At 49.0% G+C, this 22,667-nt stretch overlaps 1 protein-coding gene across 3 annotated transcripts in view; it reads right to left on the bottom strand.

Moving 5' to 3' along the window:
* BLK (BLK proto-oncogene, Src family tyrosine kinase) overlaps positions 1 to 22,667 on the bottom strand; it is an 80,326-nt gene that overhangs the window by 1,269 nt on the left and 56,390 nt on the right. For 2 of the 3 annotated variants that reach the window (XM_086703823.1, XM_086703825.1), the window contains exons 2-12: positions 19,110 to 19,218; positions 17,564 to 17,615; positions 15,376 to 15,469; positions 14,330 to 14,428; positions 12,934 to 13,037; positions 7,542 to 7,688; positions 6,940 to 7,092; positions 5,914 to 6,093; positions 4,666 to 4,742; positions 1,682 to 1,832; positions 354 to 485 (exon numbers count right to left, since the gene is read on the bottom strand). In XM_086703823.1, the coding sequence (XP_086559949.1) occupies positions 354 to 485; positions 1,682 to 1,832; positions 4,666 to 4,742; positions 5,914 to 6,093; positions 6,940 to 7,092; positions 7,542 to 7,688; positions 12,934 to 13,037; positions 14,330 to 14,428; positions 15,376 to 15,469; positions 17,564 to 17,615; positions 19,110 to 19,217 (1,297 nt within the window). In that variant the 5' untranslated portion in view covers position 19,218. Of the gene's footprint in view, positions 1 to 353; positions 486 to 1,681; positions 1,833 to 4,665; positions 4,743 to 5,913; positions 6,094 to 6,939; positions 7,093 to 7,541; positions 7,689 to 12,933; positions 13,038 to 14,329; positions 14,429 to 15,375; positions 15,470 to 17,563; positions 17,616 to 19,109; positions 19,219 to 20,133; positions 20,733 to 22,667 lie in introns of those variants that run through there. The other variant, XM_086703824.1, reaches the window with a different exon arrangement.

Here is a 22,667-nt window from a genome sequence, read left to right as displayed (position 1 = left end):
AATCCACCCAAGGTGGAAGGCCAAGGGGGAGACGACCTGCCCCCAACGGAGAACAAACCAATTCAGGGTAAACTTGAGTTCAGACCCTGACCTGTCCTTACTTCCAGGGTTCGGAGGCTCACTGACCTCTGCTGAACAAAGGGCATGCGGCCCCGTTGCCAGAAGCAACGTTGAGGAAGGAGGCGGAACCTCCGTCCCCAGAGTGACATGCATGGGTCTCTGTTCGGACAGCGGGGACTCCATTCTGGCACGTGTGTGGGCAGCGCCAGGCACTAAGCATGGGATATCTGTCATCACAGCCATTTCAGGACAGCAGGGAGCCCACCTAGTCCCTACAGGATGAAGCCACCTACCTGGGTAGGGTACACGCCCGTAAGTGACGATTTCCATCAGGAGGATTCCAAATGACCACACGTCTGCTTTGATGGTGAACACCCCGAAATGGATGGCCTCTGGGGCAGTCCACTTGATGGGGAACTTGGCGCCTGTGAGAAAAGCCATGAACAGCTTTGTGAGGCCATGGCTGACTGTCCCTATGCACCTGCTCCCTCCCCTTGGCAGGGCTTGGACCACTGTATGCAACGGAGATGCTCCCAGAGAGCCACTAAGCCCCACTAGGACACATGGCCAGGCACGTGCAGACACTACTAGGGCTCCATAGCTCAGAAGGACAACGTGACACAAATGCCACCTCCATCACCCCAATTGGGTCATTGCCCAGTGGGCTTCAGAGGGCCACCAACATGTGTTTCCACCTGGGACAGAAGAGTCATTCTCTGCCTCATGTGTTTAACCACAGGAATCACGGCTTGGGCAAATCCCCTTAACTCGTCCCTGCCTCAGTTAATCCCTTCCTGCCAAATGGAAACGATGACAGATGACTCATGTCCCACCTAGGGTCCCAGTGAGGAGGGGATTCCAATCCTGCTGTCCCAGGAAGCCCTGTGGACGGCTGCAGCCCTGGTCAGCATTCAGAGTAAACTGCACAGCTCGGCACTGGATTTCCCCTTACCTCGCCTCGCTTTCTTGGTCTCTCCAGCCAGCTTGAAGCTTCCTCAGCTGACGAGCCCTATTGATCCTTCTCCCGTGCCAACTGATTAACATGCTCAGCTAATATTGCTTGCTTGCCAGCTTACTTGATCGATGTATTGGGCCGTTTCAAGTCCCCTTGGGAAGAGAAGCCCCACCTCGGGTATACTAAGGAACTAAAGCAGAGTGCTCTGTGGGAACCCTAATTCAGCTATAAGCGTTTGCTGCTCTTCCAAAGTGTGTTCTGCGAAAAGCTAGTTCTGTGGGGCATTGACGGAAAAAGTATCTCGGGCTCCAATTCGTTTGGGAGCAACCAGGCGAAGCCCACGTACGCCGTTCCTTTGCTGCAAGACTTCTCAGGGCCTTTCGTATGTTGGTGCGCATCAGGAATCTCTGAAGGAGGCCTTGGATGGACCATGCAGCATCTCCAAACCTACTTGACCCAAAACCATTCCTCTTAGTGCCCTGCAGAGCGCCTCTAGGGAAACGCTGATCTAGGTGGGTGTAAGGCCAGAACTGTGAAAACCACAAAGCTTCTCAGATCTCTTCACACAAGGCTCTGCCCTGTAGCAACGAGGAGAAGTCCAAGGGGGTTTAGGGAGGTGGGGAAAGTAAGGCCCAAGGTCTCCCTGTAGATGGGGGCTCTCCTCACCTTCTTGGACAGTGTATTCACTGTCAATGATGCGGGCCAGGCCAAAGTCAGCGATTTTGCAGCACAGGGACTCAGACACCAGGATGTTGGCCGCCCTCAGGTCGCGGTGGATTGAATTCATTTGCTCGATATACGCCATTCCTTCGGCAATCTGAGGGAACAGGTCGCACAGTGAAAGACAGCAGAGGGACCTCCGTGAGAGGATGGAGCCCACCCAGCGTCCCCTGCACAGCCCCTGTCAGCAGAGGAAGGACCCTGTCTGGAAGGCCAGCCTTCATCCTCTCACAGCCTGGAAGGGGCAGGAACGCTTGGGAGTGTGTGTCGGGCTTGTTGGTAGGTGCATAGAGGGTGGTTCTGCTGCTGGGGAAGGAGCAGCTCCCTGAGTGCAGAGGGAAAATGGCTTCAACCACTCCTCCGTTAGACAAGCCAAAAACTCCAGCCGCCTAAAAGCCCAGCAAAGCATATCTGCTGGTGTCAGAGCCAGAGAGACCTGAACCCCCACCCACTTCTCTCTCCTTGCAAGTGTCTGCAGGGGAGGAAGATAGCAGAATGAAAGCAGGAGAAAATGAAGGTCTCTCAGGGGGCAGGGGAAGAGGACAGGGAAGGAGGGAAGGAAAGGGTCTCATCTCCTTGCCACACTGGACTCCCTGTTCCTGGAGCGGCGAGCCCTGGATTGGAGTCCTTGACCTCCACCCCCGGAAGGTTGCTTAAACTCTCTGAGGGGTCACTGTCCTGACTAAGAATTGAGCGAAGGGGGCTCCAGGGTACGGAGTTGAGGTGAGCATTAGGTGGCCAAGGCCCTAACCCAGCACCGCCCGAGGCAGGCGCTCAGAGCATACGCAGAATCCCAGTGGCACCCAGGCAGTTTCTGTTTCTGTCCCCGATCGCCAGCTCTGGGCCAGGACTAGCCGCTTGAGTTGCTCGTGTGTCTTTTAGTGGAGGACACTCATTCGGGTTTTATCCACTGTGCTCCCAGTTGACGGATGAAGACACTGAGACTAGAATGCCGGTTTCCCTCCTCAGACCTGCTATCGCCAGGAAGCCAGCACTGGAATTTATCCCACTTCTCCCTTTGTGTCTGTTTGCATTGGTTTATTCGTGAAGCCATTCACTCATTTATTCTTTTGCTAAATCATTCCATCAATATACATTTATTGGTATGGTTCTGGCCAGGGGGCTATGAAGCTGAATACCAAATGCCTGGTATCTAGACAGCATTTACTGGTACTCATCCCATTAACAAATATGTATTCAGCAGTACCAGAAATGATTTTTTTTAAAAAGGTTGAGAAGGACCCAGACGTGCTTTCGAGGAGAAGACTACACGGCGCTCCATGCCAACAGAAACGCGTGCACCAAGTGCTCTGTGCCACTTTCCCGTCCAGGGAAATTTAATTTAATTTAACTTAAGTCTTGAACACCGATCAGGAGTTTGCCAGATGAGTTTGCCACTGATCAGGAGAATGCCAGGGTTCTGCCCAGGCATTCTGAGCAGAGGGGGAGCCTGAGCTCACAGGTGTGACAGCACGTTTGGGACCTTGGTGACTCTGCCAAGTAGGGCACGTGGGTGGTGGTTGTAGGGGAGGTTTGCACTACATCCTGCAAAGCAAGAAAAGGAGTGCCCAGAAGGGTAGTGTGTGTGTGCACGCATGCATGGCGAGGCGCTAGCATGATGAGAATGTGGTTAGAAGCCGTTTACCTGGAAGGTTCTGATTTTCTGGTTTCCTAACCCTTAGATTCTTGGCCACATCTAGGTCTAAATGCAGGTGGCTTTTCATATCCTTCGTCCCTTAGTGATCCAAGATTTCTCCAGGGATTGAGAAAGAGACAGAGGAGAGCGAGAAAAGGAAAAGAAAGAAAGTAAAAGAGGTGGACAGGTTTATCACTGTTAGGTGGTTCGAAACTGGTTAGCAGCGTGAATTTTCCGAGACCACTCACCAGCTTGCTCAAACCCATCTGTGCTTACCTCAGTGGAAAAAGGGCATCGTGACATCAGTTCCTGAACTGATACTAATAGCAGATGATACCAGATAAGGTGGAGATGGGGCGGTGTGGGGTGAGGGGGAGGTTTCCTTTCTGTAGCCGGATGTGTGTGTGTGTGTGTGTGTGTGTGTGTGTGTGTGTGTTTATGTGTCTCACAGGCTGACCACAGACCAGAACTTTTCTGCTGAGGGTCCCAGTTTTAACAGACATACACACTCAGGGCCACCAGATGTGTTTTCCTGCCAGTTAGAACCCTCAGCTAACTGAGGAATCCTCGGGGAGGAAAGATGCCTCCTCTCCATTTTACTCTTCACTTCATGAAGTCTGGATTGTGATTCACCTGCTGTAGAAGGCATTTCTGGGCACCATCAGAGGAAGAAATGAGGTAACAGCAAAACATCTGCCTACAGTGTTAAATGGGATTCATGTGAACGGATGGGCTTCCCACACCATCCATTCTCCCTCTCTAGTAATAGGACTCACCTCATCCCATCCTGGCTGCACAGAGTAGAGACTACACTTCCCAAGCTCCCTTGCAGCTTAGGTGTGGCCAGGTGACATGGTTGGGGGGGGGAAGAGGAGGGTGTTAAAGCAAGTATAGTAGGTGACTTCAGGGACACGTCTCTACAGGGAACATGGTGGGCTTTCTTCCCCCTTACTTCTTCCTGCCTGCCGAGGAGAGGACAAGATGATGAAGTGTGAAGAGCCGTCTTGGACAATAAGATGACATATGCTAAGTACCCAGCAGGTGGAAGAACCGTGTGGCTTTGAGGGGCGGACCCACCTACCTGCCCCAGACTGCCCACCTCTGGATGTTTATGCATGTAAACCATTATTGCTTTGGGTTTTCTGTCCTTCACAGCCCAACTTAAATTTAATGGATACAACCTCTAAATAGCTGACTTTGTTAAGCCATAGGGCACAGAGGAGAGGGCCTTGGGTCCTGGGTCCTTTGGGGCATCACGACTCTCGGGAGCCGCTGCCCTCGGTAGCTCACAAACCTGGGCTGACATGTCGATCAGTCTCGGGAGGGACAGTCGGCTACCTTCATCTGTCTTCAGGAAATCCAGTAAGCATCCTACGGAAAGAGATGTGGCATCTGCCCTTCTGCAAAATGATCCAAACCTGGCTGTGCCAGCCTCTCCCAAGCGTGGAATGCTCCCCACCTGGTGTCAGGAAGTACGGGGCGCCCTGTCAGATCTCTAGTACGTCAAAAGAAACCCACCCATCGCTGCAGAGTGCTTTCTGCTTTACAGAAATTCTACCCACAGTCCTCATAACACCTCAGGGGGCAGCAAATGTATTCCCAGCTGCTCAGAGGAGGTTGGGTTTCATCCAGGTTCGGGATCACCCAGCCAGGGAACCAGGTACGGAACCTGCTCTTTGACTGTAAGTTCAGTGCTTCCTCCTCACGTGACTTTCCAAAGTGTCTCCTTGCCCCCTTCATCCCTTGTTGGTAGAGATTCTGCCTCCGAGGACCAAGGGGGCAAGAAAATGCGAATGGAGAGACCTGTCCCTGGGGTTTGGTGCAGGAGACCAATGCAGCTCCTCTTTGGCATCTAAGAGCTGGGAGGGACGGTCACCTGAGGTGGGGCTGAGAGGTGAGCAGGGGAGCCATTGTACTCCCAGCTCAATGTGGGGTCCCCTTCACGACGATTTCTAAGGAACTGTGTTATCATGGCACCTTAGGATCCTATAGGAAGCAATGGGCAATCAGGATCACAGGAAGGGTAGGAAGGAGGTCACAGGCTGAGGCCCGACCCCTGGCCCACTGACCTATGAAACCTTGACCCCACCATGGACCTCAATGGCCAGCTGGACCAATTTCTCTTTTCATCCATGTCAAATGCTCATATGGTTGTCAAAGGTCCCACGCCTAGTAAGTGGCAGAACTGGGACCAGAACCCATGTCTGGATGCCCGGCTCGCTACTCTTTGCGATGCTCTGTCCTCCCGAGTGGGCATCAAACAGTGCTGGGCACAGAAGATGCCCTCCAAAAGTGTGGATTGAAGTGCTCCTGAATGGAGGACACAGTTCTGTAAGAACCACTGACCCATCTTGTAACTGATCATCTGCCCTCCTGCTCCCCAGGCACACGGAACAGAGTGGACGTTGGCTAATTGCTCCAGCCCGTGGCCGAGTGATCCCCCATGGAGATCCCTCGCCGGCAGACCCACTGTGGCACACCAGCCTCACCCTTGTCCGCCCCTCCCCACCCCTGAGGGATGCAGCCCCACGCAGGGCACCACCTCTGGCCATGTACTCGGTCACAATATAAATGGGTTCCTTGGTGACCACGGCGTAGAGACGAACAAGCCTCTCATGCTGGAGAGTTTTCATCAGGTTGGCCTCACCCAGGAAGGCCTCCGGAGACATGGTCCCCTCCTTTAGAGTCTTGATGGCCACTTTCACGGTGTTTTGGTAATAACCTGAGCACCGGTAGGGGAGAGAATAAAGAAGCCATTCAGAAGACCCAGAGGTTGTGGAAGGCGATCCCTTAACCAAAATGTACATAAGCTTCCAGGATCCCTCTTCATTCTACAGGTGCAGGACTGAGGCCAGAGCTGTCCCCCTAGGAAGAAGCCCTGGGCTAGAATGTACAGCTTCGGAGGGTGAGCTGGCTTATTTGACAGGATGCCAGCCTGTCTCAGCCTCTCGAGCTCAACTGGAACCTCAGGCAGTTAACCTCAAGAACTTACCTTGCCTGGGAGGGGACCGTTTTACCTTTGCCCCGAGGGATAAAATAAAACACGGTCTTTTATAGCCTGATAGTGCCCATGGTGAACAGGGGAGTGATCATCAACTATACACACAGGAACCTGAAAGTTAAGTGACTTGGCCAGAGTCACACAGCCACAAGCAGTGGCTTGGTCTATTGTCAGACCCCTGGAGCCCCTGGTTCACTGCTTACTATGTTTAACAGGTCATTTCTGTCTGGCAAACCAAAGCTAAGAGGAGATAGCCTTATGTTCAAGTTCACACACCTGTCAATTGCAAGCTAGCCCTGGACAGTGAAGAGTGAGTGAGGGAACCAACCAAGGTTTTGGGAGAGCTGGATTCTATTCCTGCTGCATCATCACAGTGTCCTGAGGGCAAGTGACTTCAATGTCCTAGCCTGCCATTCATTATCTCATCTGTAAAATGGGTATCATGGCCTCTGTCCCTCTCCTGAACAAATGTTTTGGGGAAGCATGATGAACTGTGCGTATCTTGAGCCTTCTGTGCTTCGGGACACAGGGCAGGGAGAGAGAGGCTTCTGGCTGCCACATACTCACCCATCCAGACTTCGCCAAATTGCCCAGACCCGAGTTTCCTGACCAGCTTGAGAGACTGCCGGGGGATTTCCCATTCATCTTGGACCCACAGGTCTTGGGAAGCCAGGCTGACACAGGGTTGGGTGAGCCTCTGGCATAAGCCATCCCCTTTCTCTGCATTAGGGAAGAAGAGATGGGGCTGGAGGTTACCAGAGCAGCCAGATCACATGTCTCCCTTGGGGACCATGTCCTTCCCAGCTGTGTGCCCCTCTCATTTTTGCCAACTATACTCCCATTTCCAAGTACACATGTGCACGGGCACACACATACTACACACACACTCAGCTATTTGCGTTCATTTTGTATAAAGTGAGGCATGCTATCATTAACCTGCTCTCTCTAATATTGAAAATACTTGTTATTCTCCAAGTGGTCACATGCTGAGCCAGGAGAGGGAATTAAGGACATAGACTTTGAGTAATTATGTTGACATTTGTCCAGCCTTGGGATAATCCACCCCCCCACCCCCAAGATGGCACCAGTGAGTCACATGATCGTGAGATCTTAGTGATAGATACAAGGGGTCCTCTACTCCCCACCCCCACCACATCCTCTTCTCTTACGAGAATAATGTTGCACCAAAGCCTGGAGAGTGGGGAAGGTGATGCGGGGGGAGATGTAATAGCCCCCTTCATCCAGGGAGCGGATCTTGTAGTGTTTGATCACCTCCCCCTGGGTGGTCACATCCTTCACAGTCAAAGAAAAGGCACCTAGACGGGTAATAGAGATACACGAATGAGAAGTAAGGCATACAGAGGGAAAATCAGGATTGGGATTTGGGCTTCATTTCACTGCCACTGGAAATTCTGCTCCCCTTCCACCATAAGTTACTTTTTCTTTCACTTCAATCTCAACCCTCCAAAAAACCTTTACTATGATCTCCACCCAACTCTGACCTTGATATTCCTCCCCCAATTTCCTAAAATTCAGTCATGGGATCACAGAACTCTGGAGCAGATAGGATATTCTCCCAGCAAACACGATGTCCCTCACATGGGCCCCTGGTCATTCGGGGACACTTTGCCATGGACTACTGAGAAATGTAGAGTTATTGGAGGGACTAGGGGGTTGATTGATTCATTGATTCATTCGTTCATTCATTCTAGCTGAAAAGGCTGACCTTACCTCCACAAGCAATAGCAAATCCCAACCTTGAAGCACTCATGTTTGTGGAGGAGAACATAAGCAGCTATTTACTGGAGTTCTGTACAAATTTATACAGACACCTATGCATTTTGTCGTGTACAAGGGGTAGCAGGTGCTAAAAGTTAAGAACAATTTAGGAAGCAAGAGTTTCCAATGGAGAAACTTCCTTTCACAAACTTGGTGTTTTTATAAAATGCCTCTGTCCAGCTCTCCGGGTACCACACCTGCCACTCTTATGCAGAAGATGAGGAAACTGAGGCCAAGAAGGGGAATGCTGCTTGCTCCTGGTCACTCTGCTGGTTAGCAGCAGGCTTCAGGGCTCCCGATCCTCCCTGAGGACGTGTTTACCGCAAGCAATACCACTCTGCCCCGCCAGGTGTCAGGCTCGGACACCTCTTTTTCCGGTGTGGACCCTTGATTTTTCACTGTGCTGTTTCCATCTCAAACCCCCTTTCCCTCTCATCTCCCTTAGGTATCACACCTCTCATCACCTACTTGCAAAAGGATGCAAGATGTGTGCACACCTTGCTGCTGCTAAGCCCATTCTCTGCCCATGACACCAGCCCCAGCCCGAGTGCTGCAAACGGTCTCCCCCATGCCCCTTGGTAAGTGCAACTGTGCCCCAGTATCTAAAAAACCAGAGAGTGGCTCTAGTAAGTTCATTTATCCTCGCGTCACCCTAGCAAGGAAAAGGGTCTTTCTCCTCATTTTGTCAGCTGCACCCTGTGTAGGCTGCATCATAAGTAGCCAAGGAGACCCTGCTTTCATCCACATAGGACTGCTCTCCAAGCTCGTGATTTGGGGCCTCCCTCTTGCCCTGGTTCATCCAACAGCCTGCCCCTGGTATCTTTTGACAGATCAGTGTTCTTCTTAAAGGGGACCTCCAGATCCAATCAGCTTCCGGTTCAGGCTTCTTAGAGATTGAGATTTCCTTTTTTTTTTTTTTTAAAGTTTATTTATTGAGAGAGAGAAAGAGAGAGAGTGTGTGGGCCCTGCGTGTGGAGGAGGGGCAGAGAGAGAAGGAGAGAGGGATTCCCAAGCAGGCTCCATGCTCTGTGCAGAGCCAGACACGGGGCTCGATCTCACGACCATGAGATCATGACCTGAGCCAAAATAAGGAATTGGATGCTCAACCGACTGAGCCACCCAGGTGCCCCCAGAGATTGAGATTTCTTAACACTGGCAGAACTGCCTGCCTTCAGACAGGGAAACTAGTTGGTCCTCATACAGATATGAATAAACTGAGGCTTGAGAGGTTAAGGGACGTCCTGGAGGCCACAAGGGGCTAGAATTCACTTCCCTTGCTTCTGAGGGCAGCATTCCTTCCCTGCCTGGCATCCTCTGGCTGTGGCTTTCAGATGCACTTGTTTTGGAGTTCTGAGAAGTATGTGTACGTGTGTGTGTGTGTGTGTGTGTGTGTGTGTGTGTGTACGTGTGTGGGGGTGGTGATGCTGGGATGGTCCTCAGCTCCAGCTCTATCTGGCCAATTTCCAGCTTAGACTAGTGTGGACAAGGACAGGAGGGGATACCCCTACCTTTGGAGAACCCCCTCCTCCGTACTGAGGTCATGAGTCCCTTTCTCTCCACTGGGCACCTTAGCAATAGGAAATGATTAAAACATCATTTCCAGGGTGAAATGACAGATTCTGGAGCTTGCTTCAACATAATAGGGATGGGTGGGGATATACGTGAAGTAAGATTGGCTGAGTGATCATTTGTTGAAACTGAGTGTTGGGTACCAAGGCTTCCATTATACTATTTTCTCTGCTTCTGTATATGTTCGAAATATTCTACAACCACAAAACATTATGTCATCTCCAGTGATTTCCATATTGTTTTTTGATCGTAGGTGCTTTGCTGTTAAAATGGAATAGTGGCAATATCTTAATGTGTGTGTGTGTGTGTGTGTGTGTGTGTGTGTGTATAATTTAATGCATCCATTGGTGCATTTCCAGAAATTCTGCACAGAGCACCCAACTTACCAATGCACCCCTCCTTCTCCTCAACCTGACCCTGACTCCCTTTTTTTTTTAAGTTTGTTTATTTATTTTGAGAGAGAGAGAGAGAGAGAGGCAGAGAGAGAGGGGGAGATAGAATCCCAAGCAGGCTCCACACCATCAGCGTGGAGTCACATGTGGGGCTCAAACTCACAGAAGCATGAGATCATGACCTGAGCTGAAACCAAGAGTCGGACGCTTAACAGACTGAGCCCCCCAGGCACCCCGGCCCTGACCTTTTGAAGGGCTGGGAGGCCTAGGGATCGCCCCTGAGCCTCACAGGGTGTAATGAGCATCTCTCTTTGTCCAGCTTTTGCGGCTCTGGTGCTTTCACTCGCCGCATTTCTCAAGCCATGAATGGAGCTGAGGGATGAGTCCGGGGTGGGGATGGGGGGTGGAGGGGCTCCCACTACCCAAACCTGTCTATTCTCATTGTCCAACCACAGGGTATCCACTAACAATCCAGCCATCCTCTCTCACCCTCCTCCTCTGATGTCACTGTCACCACCTCCTTTCTCTCTAGTTAAAAATTGGCCACGAGGACGTCATAGGTCCCTATGTGCCGTATCCTGATAAACAAATGATTACTTTACACATCTTGGGAAATTCCCTTCCATCACCCCAGGTTAGGCCAGCTTGACACATTTTAGAGCCGTTTTTTCTTTTTAAAATTTTTAAATGTTTACTCATTTTTGGGAAAGAGAGACAGAGAGAGAAAGAGAGAGAGAGAGGATGTGGGGGAAGGTCAGAGAGACAATCCAAAGTGGGGTTTTCCAGTGACAGCAGAGCCCAATGTGGGGCTCAAACTCACAAACCATGAGATCATGACCTGAGCCAAAGTCAGATGCTAAATCGACGGAGCCACTCAGGCGCCCCACATTTTAGAGTTTTTGAAGCCTCTTAGATGAGTTGGGATCTGAGCTTTGTTCACTGTAGGCCTCATGTGAGTCACTTCCTCCCTTAGGGACTCATTTTCCTCATCTTCCAAATGGGGGTATTGGCTCAGCACCCCAAAGATGGCAGACATGTACCAGGAAGCATATATATATTAAGGTTCAGAGCAACATGTTCACAACAGCCCCAAAGTGGAAACAACACATGTCTACCAACATTAAAAAGGAGGAATAGCTTATGGAATATTAACATGCTGGATTCTGGAGAGCAGTGAAAGTGAACAGACTATTGTCATACTCAACAACATGAGTGGACCTGTTATGGGCTGAATTGTGACCCCCCCACCCCCACCCCCGAATTCTTACGTTGAACTCCTAACCTCCAGTACTCAGAATGTGACTATATTTGGAGATGGGATCTTTAAAGGGGTGACTACGAGGCCATTGGGGGATTCTAATCCAATATGATTGGTGTCCTTGTAAGAAGAAGAGATTAGGACACAGACTGAGGAAAGACCAGGTGAGGACACAGGGACAAGAGGACCATCTACAAGCAAAGGAGGGAGGTCTCGGAAGAGATCAGTCCTGCTGACATCTTGATCCTGGACCTCTGGCCTCCAGCCCTGTAGACAGTACATTTATGTTGTTTAAGCCTCCCAGCCTCTGGTACTTTGTTATAGCAGCCTGGCAAATTAATAACGAATCTCACGATGCCAAGTGCAAGGAACAAGACACACACACAAAAAAATAGTACTATTCCACTCTCATAAAGTTGAAGAACAGATGAAACATGGATGGTAAAACTGTAAGGAAAACCAAGGAAGGATTTCCCCAAAGGTTGAGATAGCAGTGACCTCTCTGGGGGGCGGGGGGAGGGTTGTTGAATACAGAAGGGGCACAAGTGGAGCAGTGAGAGGGGTTATGGATGTCTGGAATGTTCTCTCTCTTGTGGTTACACAGGCATTTACTTATTACGACTCTGTATGTATAATTATGGACTCATTTATGATTTATGCAATTTTTATATGTTCTATATTTTTTTTTAATTTTTTTTTTAATGTTTATTTATTTTTGAGACAGAGAGAGACAGAGCATGAATGGGGGAGGGTCAGAGAGAGGGAGACACAGAATCTGAAACAGGCTCCAGGCTCTGAGCTGTCAGCACAGAGCCCGACGCGGGGCTCGAACTCACGGACCGCGAGATCATGACCTGAGCCGAAGTCGGCCGCTTAACCGACTGAGCCACCCAGGCGCCCCTATATGTTCTATATTTTATAACAAAAGGAGCTTTAAGATGGAAAGAAGGAGGGAAAATTAAATGAAAGACAACGAGAAAGCCCAGTGGCCTGCGGATGGTGGCAGAATTGTGTCTCTCAGTCAGCGGGTTTGAATCCACGAGTGCTCCCAGTTCTCCACAATGGCCACCCTCTTCCTTCATTTCCAGCCACAGGCCATTCTGCAAACTTACGTTATCTTCCAAGCTCCTGGAAGTGTCTGTGGTCGCAGCGTTCGGCTGAGATTATCTCTAAGGAGTCTCAGCTCTCAAATCCTTTGATTCCAAATGTGGCTCTGGGTTGTGCCCCTTCTTCAGACCCCACCAGCCTCAGCACCCCCGCTGAGCCAAAGATGGTGCGCAGTGGCCCTGGGTGGAGACAGCTCTCCAACTGCACCTCCTACTTGCACCCTGTACATTTCCAGCCTGGCCAAGGGACACCTGTTGGCACTGAAGCCTCACACTCAACTACTAGGCACTAGATGGGCTGTCCAGGCGGGGCCTGAACTGGAAGGGAGACCAGAGGCCTGGAAGCCGCTGGGCTCTCCTGGCTGGTGTCTCCCTCCCGTCCTTCCCTCGCAGACATAGCCTCAGGTCGGGGTTCCCGGGGACCACACAAGAAGGACATGCTGGGCGCCATGCTTACCTTTGTTGGTTTCACTCTCTCTGATAAGAAAGGAGCCCGCCTTATTGATTGGAGCCAGAAGCTGCCTCTCAGCATCTTTCCGGCTAATTGATCTAAAGAACCACCTGAAAAAGGAAGGCAGACCAACCTCAGAGGCTGGTCATGCTCCGCAGAATATTCTTTTCCAAACCTCCCTCCTAAGCCGTATGCCTCACCCCGAAAAATAAAATAGTGTCCTCCTGTTTTCGACTTAACCATGAACTAATAACACTCCTCACATCTTGATTCATGAAAATGCCCCTTGGTCCCTGTGCCTCTCTTTTCTTCTCACTTCCCATCAGGGGATGGACTTACTATTTTCTTGAAATGAGAATGTTTTGGGGGGTGCCTTTTGTTAATTCTATTCTGGGAAAATGCACCCAACCACCATCCCTTAAAGGACACCTTGAGGTACCCGGGTGGCTCAGCCAGTTGAGCGTCCGACTTCTGCTCAGGCCATGATTTCACAGCTTGTGGGTTTGAGCCCCGCATCAGGCTCTGTGCTGATAGCTCAGAGCCTGGAGCCTGCTTCAGATTCTGTGTCTCCCTCTCTCTCTCTGCCCCACCCCCATTTGCTTTCTGTTTCTCTCTCTCTCTTAAAAATAAATAAACATTTAAAACGTTTTTTCTAAAAAGCACACCCTCCTCAAGGTCAAGTCTCTGAATTAGACAAAGTGCTGAGACTCTCAGAGCACAGATTCCTGCCGTGTTCCTCTCAAGCCTGGACCAATGTGGAAGTGCCCATGGTCCCACACCTTTACAGCTTTCTCAGTCCTTGGGCAGAGTCAGGCTCTGGGTACTGTTTGCTCAGTGCGTGCTGTGTGAGGGAATGAATGACTGAGGCCCTGACTGGCTGAGGTAGACCTTCCTGGTGTCGTGTGGAAGTAGGTTATGAGGACATTGGGGAGCACTGCCCTCTGTAACCCAATTCTGAATGAGGTCACCACTCTGTGAGCCCCCGTGAGGTCTGAGCTCCTGAGTCCTGCCCACTGGAGGCTTTGGAGGAGAAGTGCTGATCGCTGTGCCTTGATGTTAGCTTTGCGAGGCCATGGACCAGGAAAGGGGCCAGGAAAGGTCCCATTACACAGATGGGAAAAGTGTGCTCAGCACGGCGGGGTGGCTCCCTGAGCACCAGACACCAGACAACACCAGACACTCAAGATGACCTGAGGGTCATCTTGAATGGTGGACAAGTCTTCCCCAACAATCCCAATTCCCTTTCCCTTTCCTGTCCCCTCTATTCTGGGCTCACAGAGGTTCTCTTTTCACCTCTTTTGGCCCCCTCCCTGCCCAGCAACCCCCAGAGCAGCAGCAGCAGCAGCAGCAGCAGCAGCAAGCAAGCCTCTGCTTTTGAAGGGCCTTCCGATGGTCCACCTACTTTTCCACCTCCAGGGTCTCTACTCGGGCCACAAAGTTGCTGGGCACGTAGCCTTCTCTTCCTGTGATGAGAGACCTGGCCAACCACCAGTCTCCAACTCTACGGAGGAAGAGGAAAAACAAAAATGAGATCGTGGCTGCTGCGGGCCTCTCCTAGGGGGCAGCCCCCAGCCCTCCTCCCCCCCCCCCCACCCCAGCAGGATCTCATCCCAGAGGCGGAGGATTCAGAGGGCTGGTGAGAGGGAATCTGGGCAAGTTGCTCAGGGAGGGGTTGCTAACTTGCCGAGCATCAGGCCGGCCCAGGGAAGAAGGAGATGGTGCGGCCTGTCCACACGGCCTGGCCACCCCAGAGGGCCCCTGTCTTCCCTGAGTAGCCTTCCTCTGGATTAATGGGACAGAGGAAGAATTTAGTGAGTTGGGACTGGACGGGAAAGCCAAAAGCAGGAGGAGAGCTGTTCAGTGGAGGAGCCGGGCTCCCCGCAGTGTAGACCCAGAAGGCCCGGGTTTTCGTGCTTTTGGTTCAAGGCCATTGCAGAACTTCAAGAACAAAAGCAGACCCCCAGGGCTCCACAGGACAAGCCAGATGTTCGAGAGAGAACCGGCTTTGGAGGAGTTTCTGAGAAGGAAGCCTGGAAATAAAGCTGATTTCACGAGTGGAATCCTGTGTGAGATCTTGTCCAGCAAGGGAGACACACAAAGCTGTGGTGGAGCAGCTAGGCAAGCACTGTCAGAGGGCTGCATGGAGGAGGTGATGTTAGCAGTGGGTTTTGAAGGAAGAGTAGGCTTTTGGCAGTGGAGCAGGGGATAGAGAATGGAAACCACCACATGAGGCAGACTTTGGAATGGTAGCTAGAAGGAAGACGATTGGGTCAAGTTAAAAAAAAAAAAGTGGGTGACTGGGCTGGGGCAGGGCAATGGAGAAGATCCTCTGGATGCAGCCATGGAGGGTGTGGGTGTGGGTGGGGAGGTGGACGGCGGGGTGGGAGTCCTGCCATGACAGGGAGCCACCGAGGCCTCTGACCACAGGACAGCCTTCCAGAAACTTACTCCTTTAATATCTGTAGCTTCTCCCCCTTCAGCATTTGCAGGTCCCTGTCATTCACTGAGGTGTAGTCATACTGGGCCACCACGAAATGCTCCTCTAGAGTGAACAAGGAAGAGATGGGCACCCCCCCCCCCGGGCCCACCAGGTAAGTCGGTGCAATGGGCCATCTCTGGCTGCTAAGGGGTCAGGATGAGGCAGGGACATAGGGGAGGCTGTGGTGAGCTTTCTTGCTCACCGGTGCAGCACAGGCAATTCCTGTCCGGCAGATTGACCTCCTGACCTTGCTGCTGGGAACAAGGAAAGGGCTGCCCCTCAGAGCCCATCCTGGCTTCTCTTCTGCTCTCCACATAGGAGCCTTAAGGCCTGGACAGGGTACGGTCTAAGGGAAAGGACAACCCAAAGATCTAGGGAGATTGGCCACATGGGTCTGATGGCTGCAGTCCCAAGTCTGGAAACGAGTGTTGGCTGATTCCTTATTGCCTCAGAGAACATGAGCTTCCCTACTCTTCCTCTTCCCCACCTGCCCCTTCCCACCTCTTTTCCAAAGAGGGTAGTGGTCTTGGAACATGGCCACTGTAACCTTGACCTGTAACCATGCCCAATGCCCTGTCCCAGTGCTCTTGGCAGGCAGTCTCTCTGACTTGCCAGTGGTTCCTGGAATGGACATTCAAATGACCACTGCTAGTGAGGAGGGCTTTTCTGCAAAGCTCCAGGGAGCCAAGACCCGCCTGGAAAAGGTCAGCTGGAGACTACCTCGTTTACCTGGGAGTAGATCACCCAGCTTTGTCACCAACGTGTGGTGTGACATTGGGCTCATCACCTCCCCATGGTGGGAAGAGGCAGTTGGAATAGATGACAGTGGCCCCCTCCAGTCCTGAGATTCAAGTTATTGCACCAAAGGCAGTTCATTTATTTTTCGCCCCCTGGGCTTCCTTACTGGAGATATGAAGCTCCCGGCAGGAAGTGAAGGGTAAACCCTGGTAATTAATGGTGAATCATGGTAATTAATCATGATCCCCAGTAGGATAGGATGAGGAACACCAAGTAGGAGAACTAATCTCTGTTTAGCATTTTGCTCATGAGTTTGACAGACTCTGAGCTCTTTCAGGGGAGGAGGCACGTCTTACTCAGTTCTACAGTTTCTCCAGGACTCGAACCCGGCCAGTCTCTGGGTACTTACTATTTGCTCCGTGTGTGCTGTGTGAGGGAATGAGTGACTGAGGCCCTGACAGAGCTCTTGGTGCCGTGTGGAAGTGGGTTGTAAGTGCCTGTAAGCTGATTCTGAATGAAGCTACATCCTGTGAGTGCTCCCAAGGTCCAGAGCCCTGATCCAGGAAGGCCAAGGTCACTCATTATAGGACCCCCAACTGTCCTATCCATCAGAGTGGAAGTAGAGACTGGGGGTGAGGGAGGATGGTGTGAGTGGTCAGAAGGTCAGCAGTGGCCTTGAATAGTGGGGAAGAAGTGGGAAAAAAGATGGTGATGGGACGCCTGGGTGGCTTAGTTGGCTGAGCGTCCGACTTTGGCTCAGGTCATGATCTTGAGGTCTGTGAGTTCGAGCCCCGCGTCGGGCTCTGTGCCGACAGCTCATAGCCTGGAGTCTGCTTCAGATTCTGTGTCTCCCTCTTTCTCTGCCTCTATCATCTATCATCTATCTATCTATCTATCTATCAATCATCTATCTATCTATCTATCTATCATCTATCTATCTATTCATCTATCTCTATCTCTATCTCTCAGAGGAAAAAAAAAAAAGATGGTGCTTCCATTCACAGAATAGACTGAGGGCAGGAGGGAAGACGCAGACCTATTATGGGCCCTCGCCCTTTGAGTTAGGAGTTAGAATCTTTGAAAACTTAGGTTTGTTTGTATGCCATTTGTATTTACTGTAATGCTTTTTCTTTTTGTCCCATTTATAGTCTGTAAAGTCCTTTTTTAAAGAAAACCCACCCAGGCTCAGATACAGGAACTGGTGCTTGGTTCCTGGAGAGGCCCCTACGGGCAGGTGAAGACTGGGGCAGAGCTGTGCCCGGCTCAGCACCCCCAGCCCCAGCCTTCTTTCTGACCCTAGAAGGCCCACCCAGTCCTTTCCAGGAAGTGGCCCCCTACTGGGCCCCTGTGTTGACTGCTCATGGTCGGGAGGGGAAGATGGCTTGTGGAGCCTCAGCTTCCAAAGCAGCCCCTTCTTACCTTGGTCTGGGTGCATGTCCGGAGGTGAAGGAGCCAGGTGGTTAAACAGGACCTGAAGTAGAGATACAGGAACGCTGCATTAGTTCAGCCCTGAGGCCTGGGCAGGCCTGGTGTGGCAGGAAGGTTGCTGGGCCCGGCAGCTGGGTGGTCTTAGGGGTGCTGCTGTCAGCAGGAGGTTGCACAGGTAAATTGTGCACACGGTGCCACCAGTCTCAAGTACCACTGCCATCTCACACAGTCCCTGGACCGTACACAGGGTTAGAGGAGGAGGGTGTGGGGGCGCCAGCTTATTCATGTTAGGATTCACTCTGTCTCTCTCTGCCCTTCCCCTGCTCGTTCTCCCTCTCTCACTCTCAAAATAAATAAATAAACATTTAAACAAGAAAGAAAACACAAACACATAATATAAATAACACTGAGAAAAAGGGTCTGGCGGCAGGAGCTCTGGAGTGCGAACTCTGGTTATCGTTGGCGAGTGGGATAATGAGTTATTTACAATTTTTCTCCATAATTAGTATAGATTATGTGACTTTTTAAAGTCAAAAACATTCCAGGTTCTATTACTTATTAGCATAAGTAATATGCTAATATTACTCTATGTAATCTGAGTTTACCCCGCCATCATTCATTCATTCAACAAACATTTCATTGTTCTGTGCCAAGCCCTGGATTACGTTGGGACACAGATAAAATGCCTAGTGGTCTAAGAAATGAGATTAGCAATCCCCACCCCTCATCAAGTCACTGTTGGAGTAAAGTGATGACCAGCTGAATGTGCTCCTTGAGGCAGAGAGCAAGAAAGCAGGTTCCAGGCATGACTCACCCCTACCCAAACCAAAAAGGGGTAGGGGGCTAGGTGGGGGAGGGGGGTGTCACAAACAATCATCTAAAAACGCACTTTTGGAATGCAGTAGCCTCCATGCAAGGGTGCTAAACGCTTTGTAAACAAGACAGAACTGCATCACCAGCTCCAGGAAAGGGACAATGACCTCCAGGAGCTTCTGGGTAGGAATGGGGCAGCAGATGTTGCTAAATGCCCCAGACCCTTTCCCACCACACCCTCCTCTCAGGCTGACCTTTTTGATTTCTTTTTCTCTTCAAGGCTCCCCTTGCGAAATGAAAACTGGGTAAGAATTATTGGAAACTAACCCGATCCCGTGTAAAGGTAATATATAATGGGATTGCACAGTTGTATAATACATCATGTACTGTTGCATCCCTGTCAGAAAGGCACTTTCATTATACCCATTTTACAGATGCAGAAACTGAGGCATGGGGGAGTTAAGTAACCTGCTTCAAAGTACACAACAAATCCATGTAAACACTGGCAATCTGGCTGCTAAATGTTCCACTATCTTGCCACACCAACATGAGGTGGGTGCCACGTTTTGGTGGCAGTGACAGGGGGCTGATTTGTCAGAGCCCTGAATTCTCTAGAGGTGGCTCTGCGCTGGCTGGAAACAAGCAGCAGCCCCCAGGGAGCCGCCCTTGCTCCCTGCTCTTCTTCCTCCCCCTCCCTCCCCAGCTGGGAACAGCCATCACTCACCAGGGGAGGCAGTGGTGGGGGATCTTTGCTCTGGGTGTTGACCTTCACAGGGCTCCAGAGGCCCTTACCTTTCTCCTTCACCTGCTTTTTGCTGCTCACCACTCCCATCCTGTCGGAGAGCACACAGCAGATTGGTGATGTGAGTAGGTCTTCAGAGCCTCAGTACAGAAGAGCTCCCCCAACTCCTTCCAGGTGGCCAATTAGAAAGGCGGGGCGGAAGTGGGAGGGGCAGTGAAGGCCAAAATCAGAACATGAAGCCAGTAAGCAGTTGGGCAGGCTAAGTTTGCATCCATCTTTTTTTCCCAGAGCAGGAAGAAGTAGACCAGAGAGGACAAATGACTGGGTTTAGGACAGAGATCATCCAGGTCTGAGCGAACTGCCAGAAACTGCTGGGGTGAGCCCTAGTGCCTTGGGGATAGGAACCATCTAGAAAGAGTCTGACCAACGTGCCTGATGGTCCGGGTTTAGCCTTCATTTTGCCACTGGCTGTATTACTTGGGAAGGTCAAGTTCCTCTCTTGGTCCATGTTAGGACATGTCTGAGGTTCTTTCCCACTCAGATTTTCAGATGAGATGCTATAAATTCAGGGCACACTGATGGTATAGGCGTCTGAGGCCAACAGCGTCTTCTCAGTAATATCAGAGAGTCTTCCATAAGTGAGAGAGATCGGCCAAGCTTTTTCTTGCGTAAAGGATCATAGAGTTATAGAAGTGGGAAAGATGCCAGAGACCACAGCCGACACCACCACATCAGCACTGCCCTCATTCCAGGGGCAGCTATTAGGAAGGACTTACTCTTGAACTTCACAAAGCCTATCTCATGTCATCGTTTTAACTCTAAAGTAAGTGTAAGTAGGCTTCATCCCTGTCCCAGGACTGAGCTTTGAGATGTTAAATAGCTGGTTCCTGGTCAAACCAGTAACCAGCGAAGAGCCAACTGTGGAGCTCTGGCTGACCCCAGACCACTACACTCTACCTCACACCCGGCCCATCCCCAAGACACAGACATTTATAGAGGAAAGGACCTTGAGTCCCTGTTCTTGTTGGAAGGGCCGTGTGGTTGATGGAGAGTTCCTGACTGCTTTCACATGTGTTCATATTTCATAGATTCCGGGATGCACCTTTTTCACTCAACATCTCTTGAAACTGCGATGTGTTTTACACCCGACGATGATTCATAAATAGCAGCATCCTTTTTCCCTCTCTTTTAGTGATACATAGAATAAATGTTAGTCTTCCAAACAGCGGTGTCTTAGATTTACTGAAACGCAGTGATGTTTTCTTCTAGAAAGTTGAAAGCACATGTCTCATATTAATTCTCCTCAAACTCATCTTGAAAAAAAGGAAGACTGGAGTAATTCTAAATATAGGAGAGAGATCCCCAATAACAAATAATCCATAATTTGTTTTTTGAGCGTGCTTCGCGTACAAAACATGTAATACTTCACATTTGTAAAGAACAGCACTTCTCTGTAGTCAAGTAGTTTCTTTATGTCAGTTCGCATAAACCTTAGCAGCAAATGAAATGCCAAAGTTACAGGCCAACATTTTACTTTTCAGAGATTTCTTGTTATCAGGATTTTGGAAAAGGGATTATGGATTTCTGTTAAGAATTGATACTGAATCTTATCAGGTACCCTATTTAGTGTCTTTTAATATGATCATTTTCTTTAATTTGTTGATGTAATAAATTATGTTGATAAATTTTCTGCTACTGAAATCTTTGTGTTCTGAAATAAAAGCTATTTGTTTACAGTTCATTAGTCTTTTAGATACGTGGATAGATCCTATTTGCTAATGTTTTATTTCAAATGAAAATCAATATTCCCAAGTGGGGTCTGTCTATGAGGAGTTAACATTAAGATGATGCTGACTTTGTAATATTAGGGGGTTCTCCATCTTTCTTCCTATGGCTTTGAATCATTGAATAACACTGAGACTCTCTGTTCTTTAAAGGCTGGATAGAACTCAGCCAGTAAGTCATCTGTTCTGGGGTCCTTTTTTTTTTTTTTTTTTTTTAATGTTTATTCAGTTTTGAGACAGAGAGAAACAGAGAATGAGCAGGGGAGGGACAGAGAGAGAGGGAGATACAGAATCCAAAGCAGTCTCCATGCTCTGAGCCATCAGCACAGAGCCCAACGTGGGGCTCAAACTCACGAGCTGTGAGATCACGACATGAAGTCAGATGCTTAATCGACTGAACCACCCAGGTGCCCTGCTCTGAAGTCCTTTTAAAAAGTAGATCTTTAATTTAAGAAACAAAACAGATGAACATAGGGGAAGGGCAGGAAAAATAAAGATAAAAACCTAGAGAGAGGCAAACCATAAAAGACTCTTAAATATAGAGGACAAACTGAGGGTTGATGGAGGCAGGGTGATGGGCATTGAGGAGAGCACTTGTTGGGATGACCACTGGGTGTTGCATGTAAGAGATGAATGACTCAGTTCTCCTGAAACCAATACTACACCGTATGTTAACTAACTTGAATTTAAATTAAAAAATAAATAAGTAAAATCTTCAAAAAGAAAAAAATGTAAAATAAATTTAAAAAGTTAAAGAAAACCAAAAAGTAGATCTTCAAGTGCATTTCCAGTTCTTCTACAGGAATTTGTTGATTCCCATTTTTCCTCCTCTTTGCACCATTTTGATGATTATATGATTTATTAGGAGACCTTTGATTTCCTCTACATTTTCTAATTTGTTGCCATAAAGTTTTAGGTAGTATTGTCTTGTAATTATTTTAATCTCTTCTCTTTCTTGATTATGTCCTCTTCCTCATTCCTAAGATAAATTAAATGTACTTTCAATAATAATTACAATTTTTAATTGGATAAAATCATCTGAAGTTTTCTATGGCCAAATACAATTTTAATCTAGCTTTAAAACTATGAAAAAGAACACTGTAATCAAAATAGCATACAGTTGGAATAAGAATAGAGATATAATCAGTGGAGCAGAATAATAAGTATGTAAACAGATTCTAGTACATTTGGAACTGCATATATGAAAAAGGTAGCATTTTACTTCAATGGAGAACTGATAGTTTATTTTTAATAAATGGTATTAGGAAAATGGTTGTCTACCTAGAAGAAAATATAATCAGACCCCTACCTCACACCATATTAAAAAATAAACTCCATGTGTTCTAAAAAATATATTAATTTTTTTTTAATTTAATTGAAAGAAAATTTAGGAGACTATACATATGATCCAGAGTTCAGAGATAGCAATTAACAAAGACAGAATAGCCAGAAGCTAAGAGAGGACAAAAAGACATGTTGATAACATAAAGACAAATTTACAAACACAAAAGTTATTTTATGGTAAAAAAACAAAAAACAACAACGTTATGAAATCAGTGCATAAGCAACAGATTGGGGAAAAGATTTGCAAACCATACCACAGATAAATGTCTATTTATAATATACACAGAGCTCATGAAAATTAACAAGAAGTATGGGTCTAGCATACAATCTACTCGATAGAAAAATGAGTAAAGTTTATACAAATAGGCAGTTTATCCAACACAAATCCATATAGCTAAATAAACATGTGAGA

Source organism: Puma concolor, chromosome B1 (genome assembly GCF_028749965.1).
Source record: "Puma concolor isolate L17-30 chromosome B1, mPumCon1.1.hap2, whole genome shotgun sequence".
Taxonomy (NCBI): Eukaryota; Metazoa; Chordata; class Mammalia; order Carnivora; family Felidae; genus Puma; species Puma concolor.
This window is presented reverse-complemented; position numbering and strand designations above follow the sequence as displayed.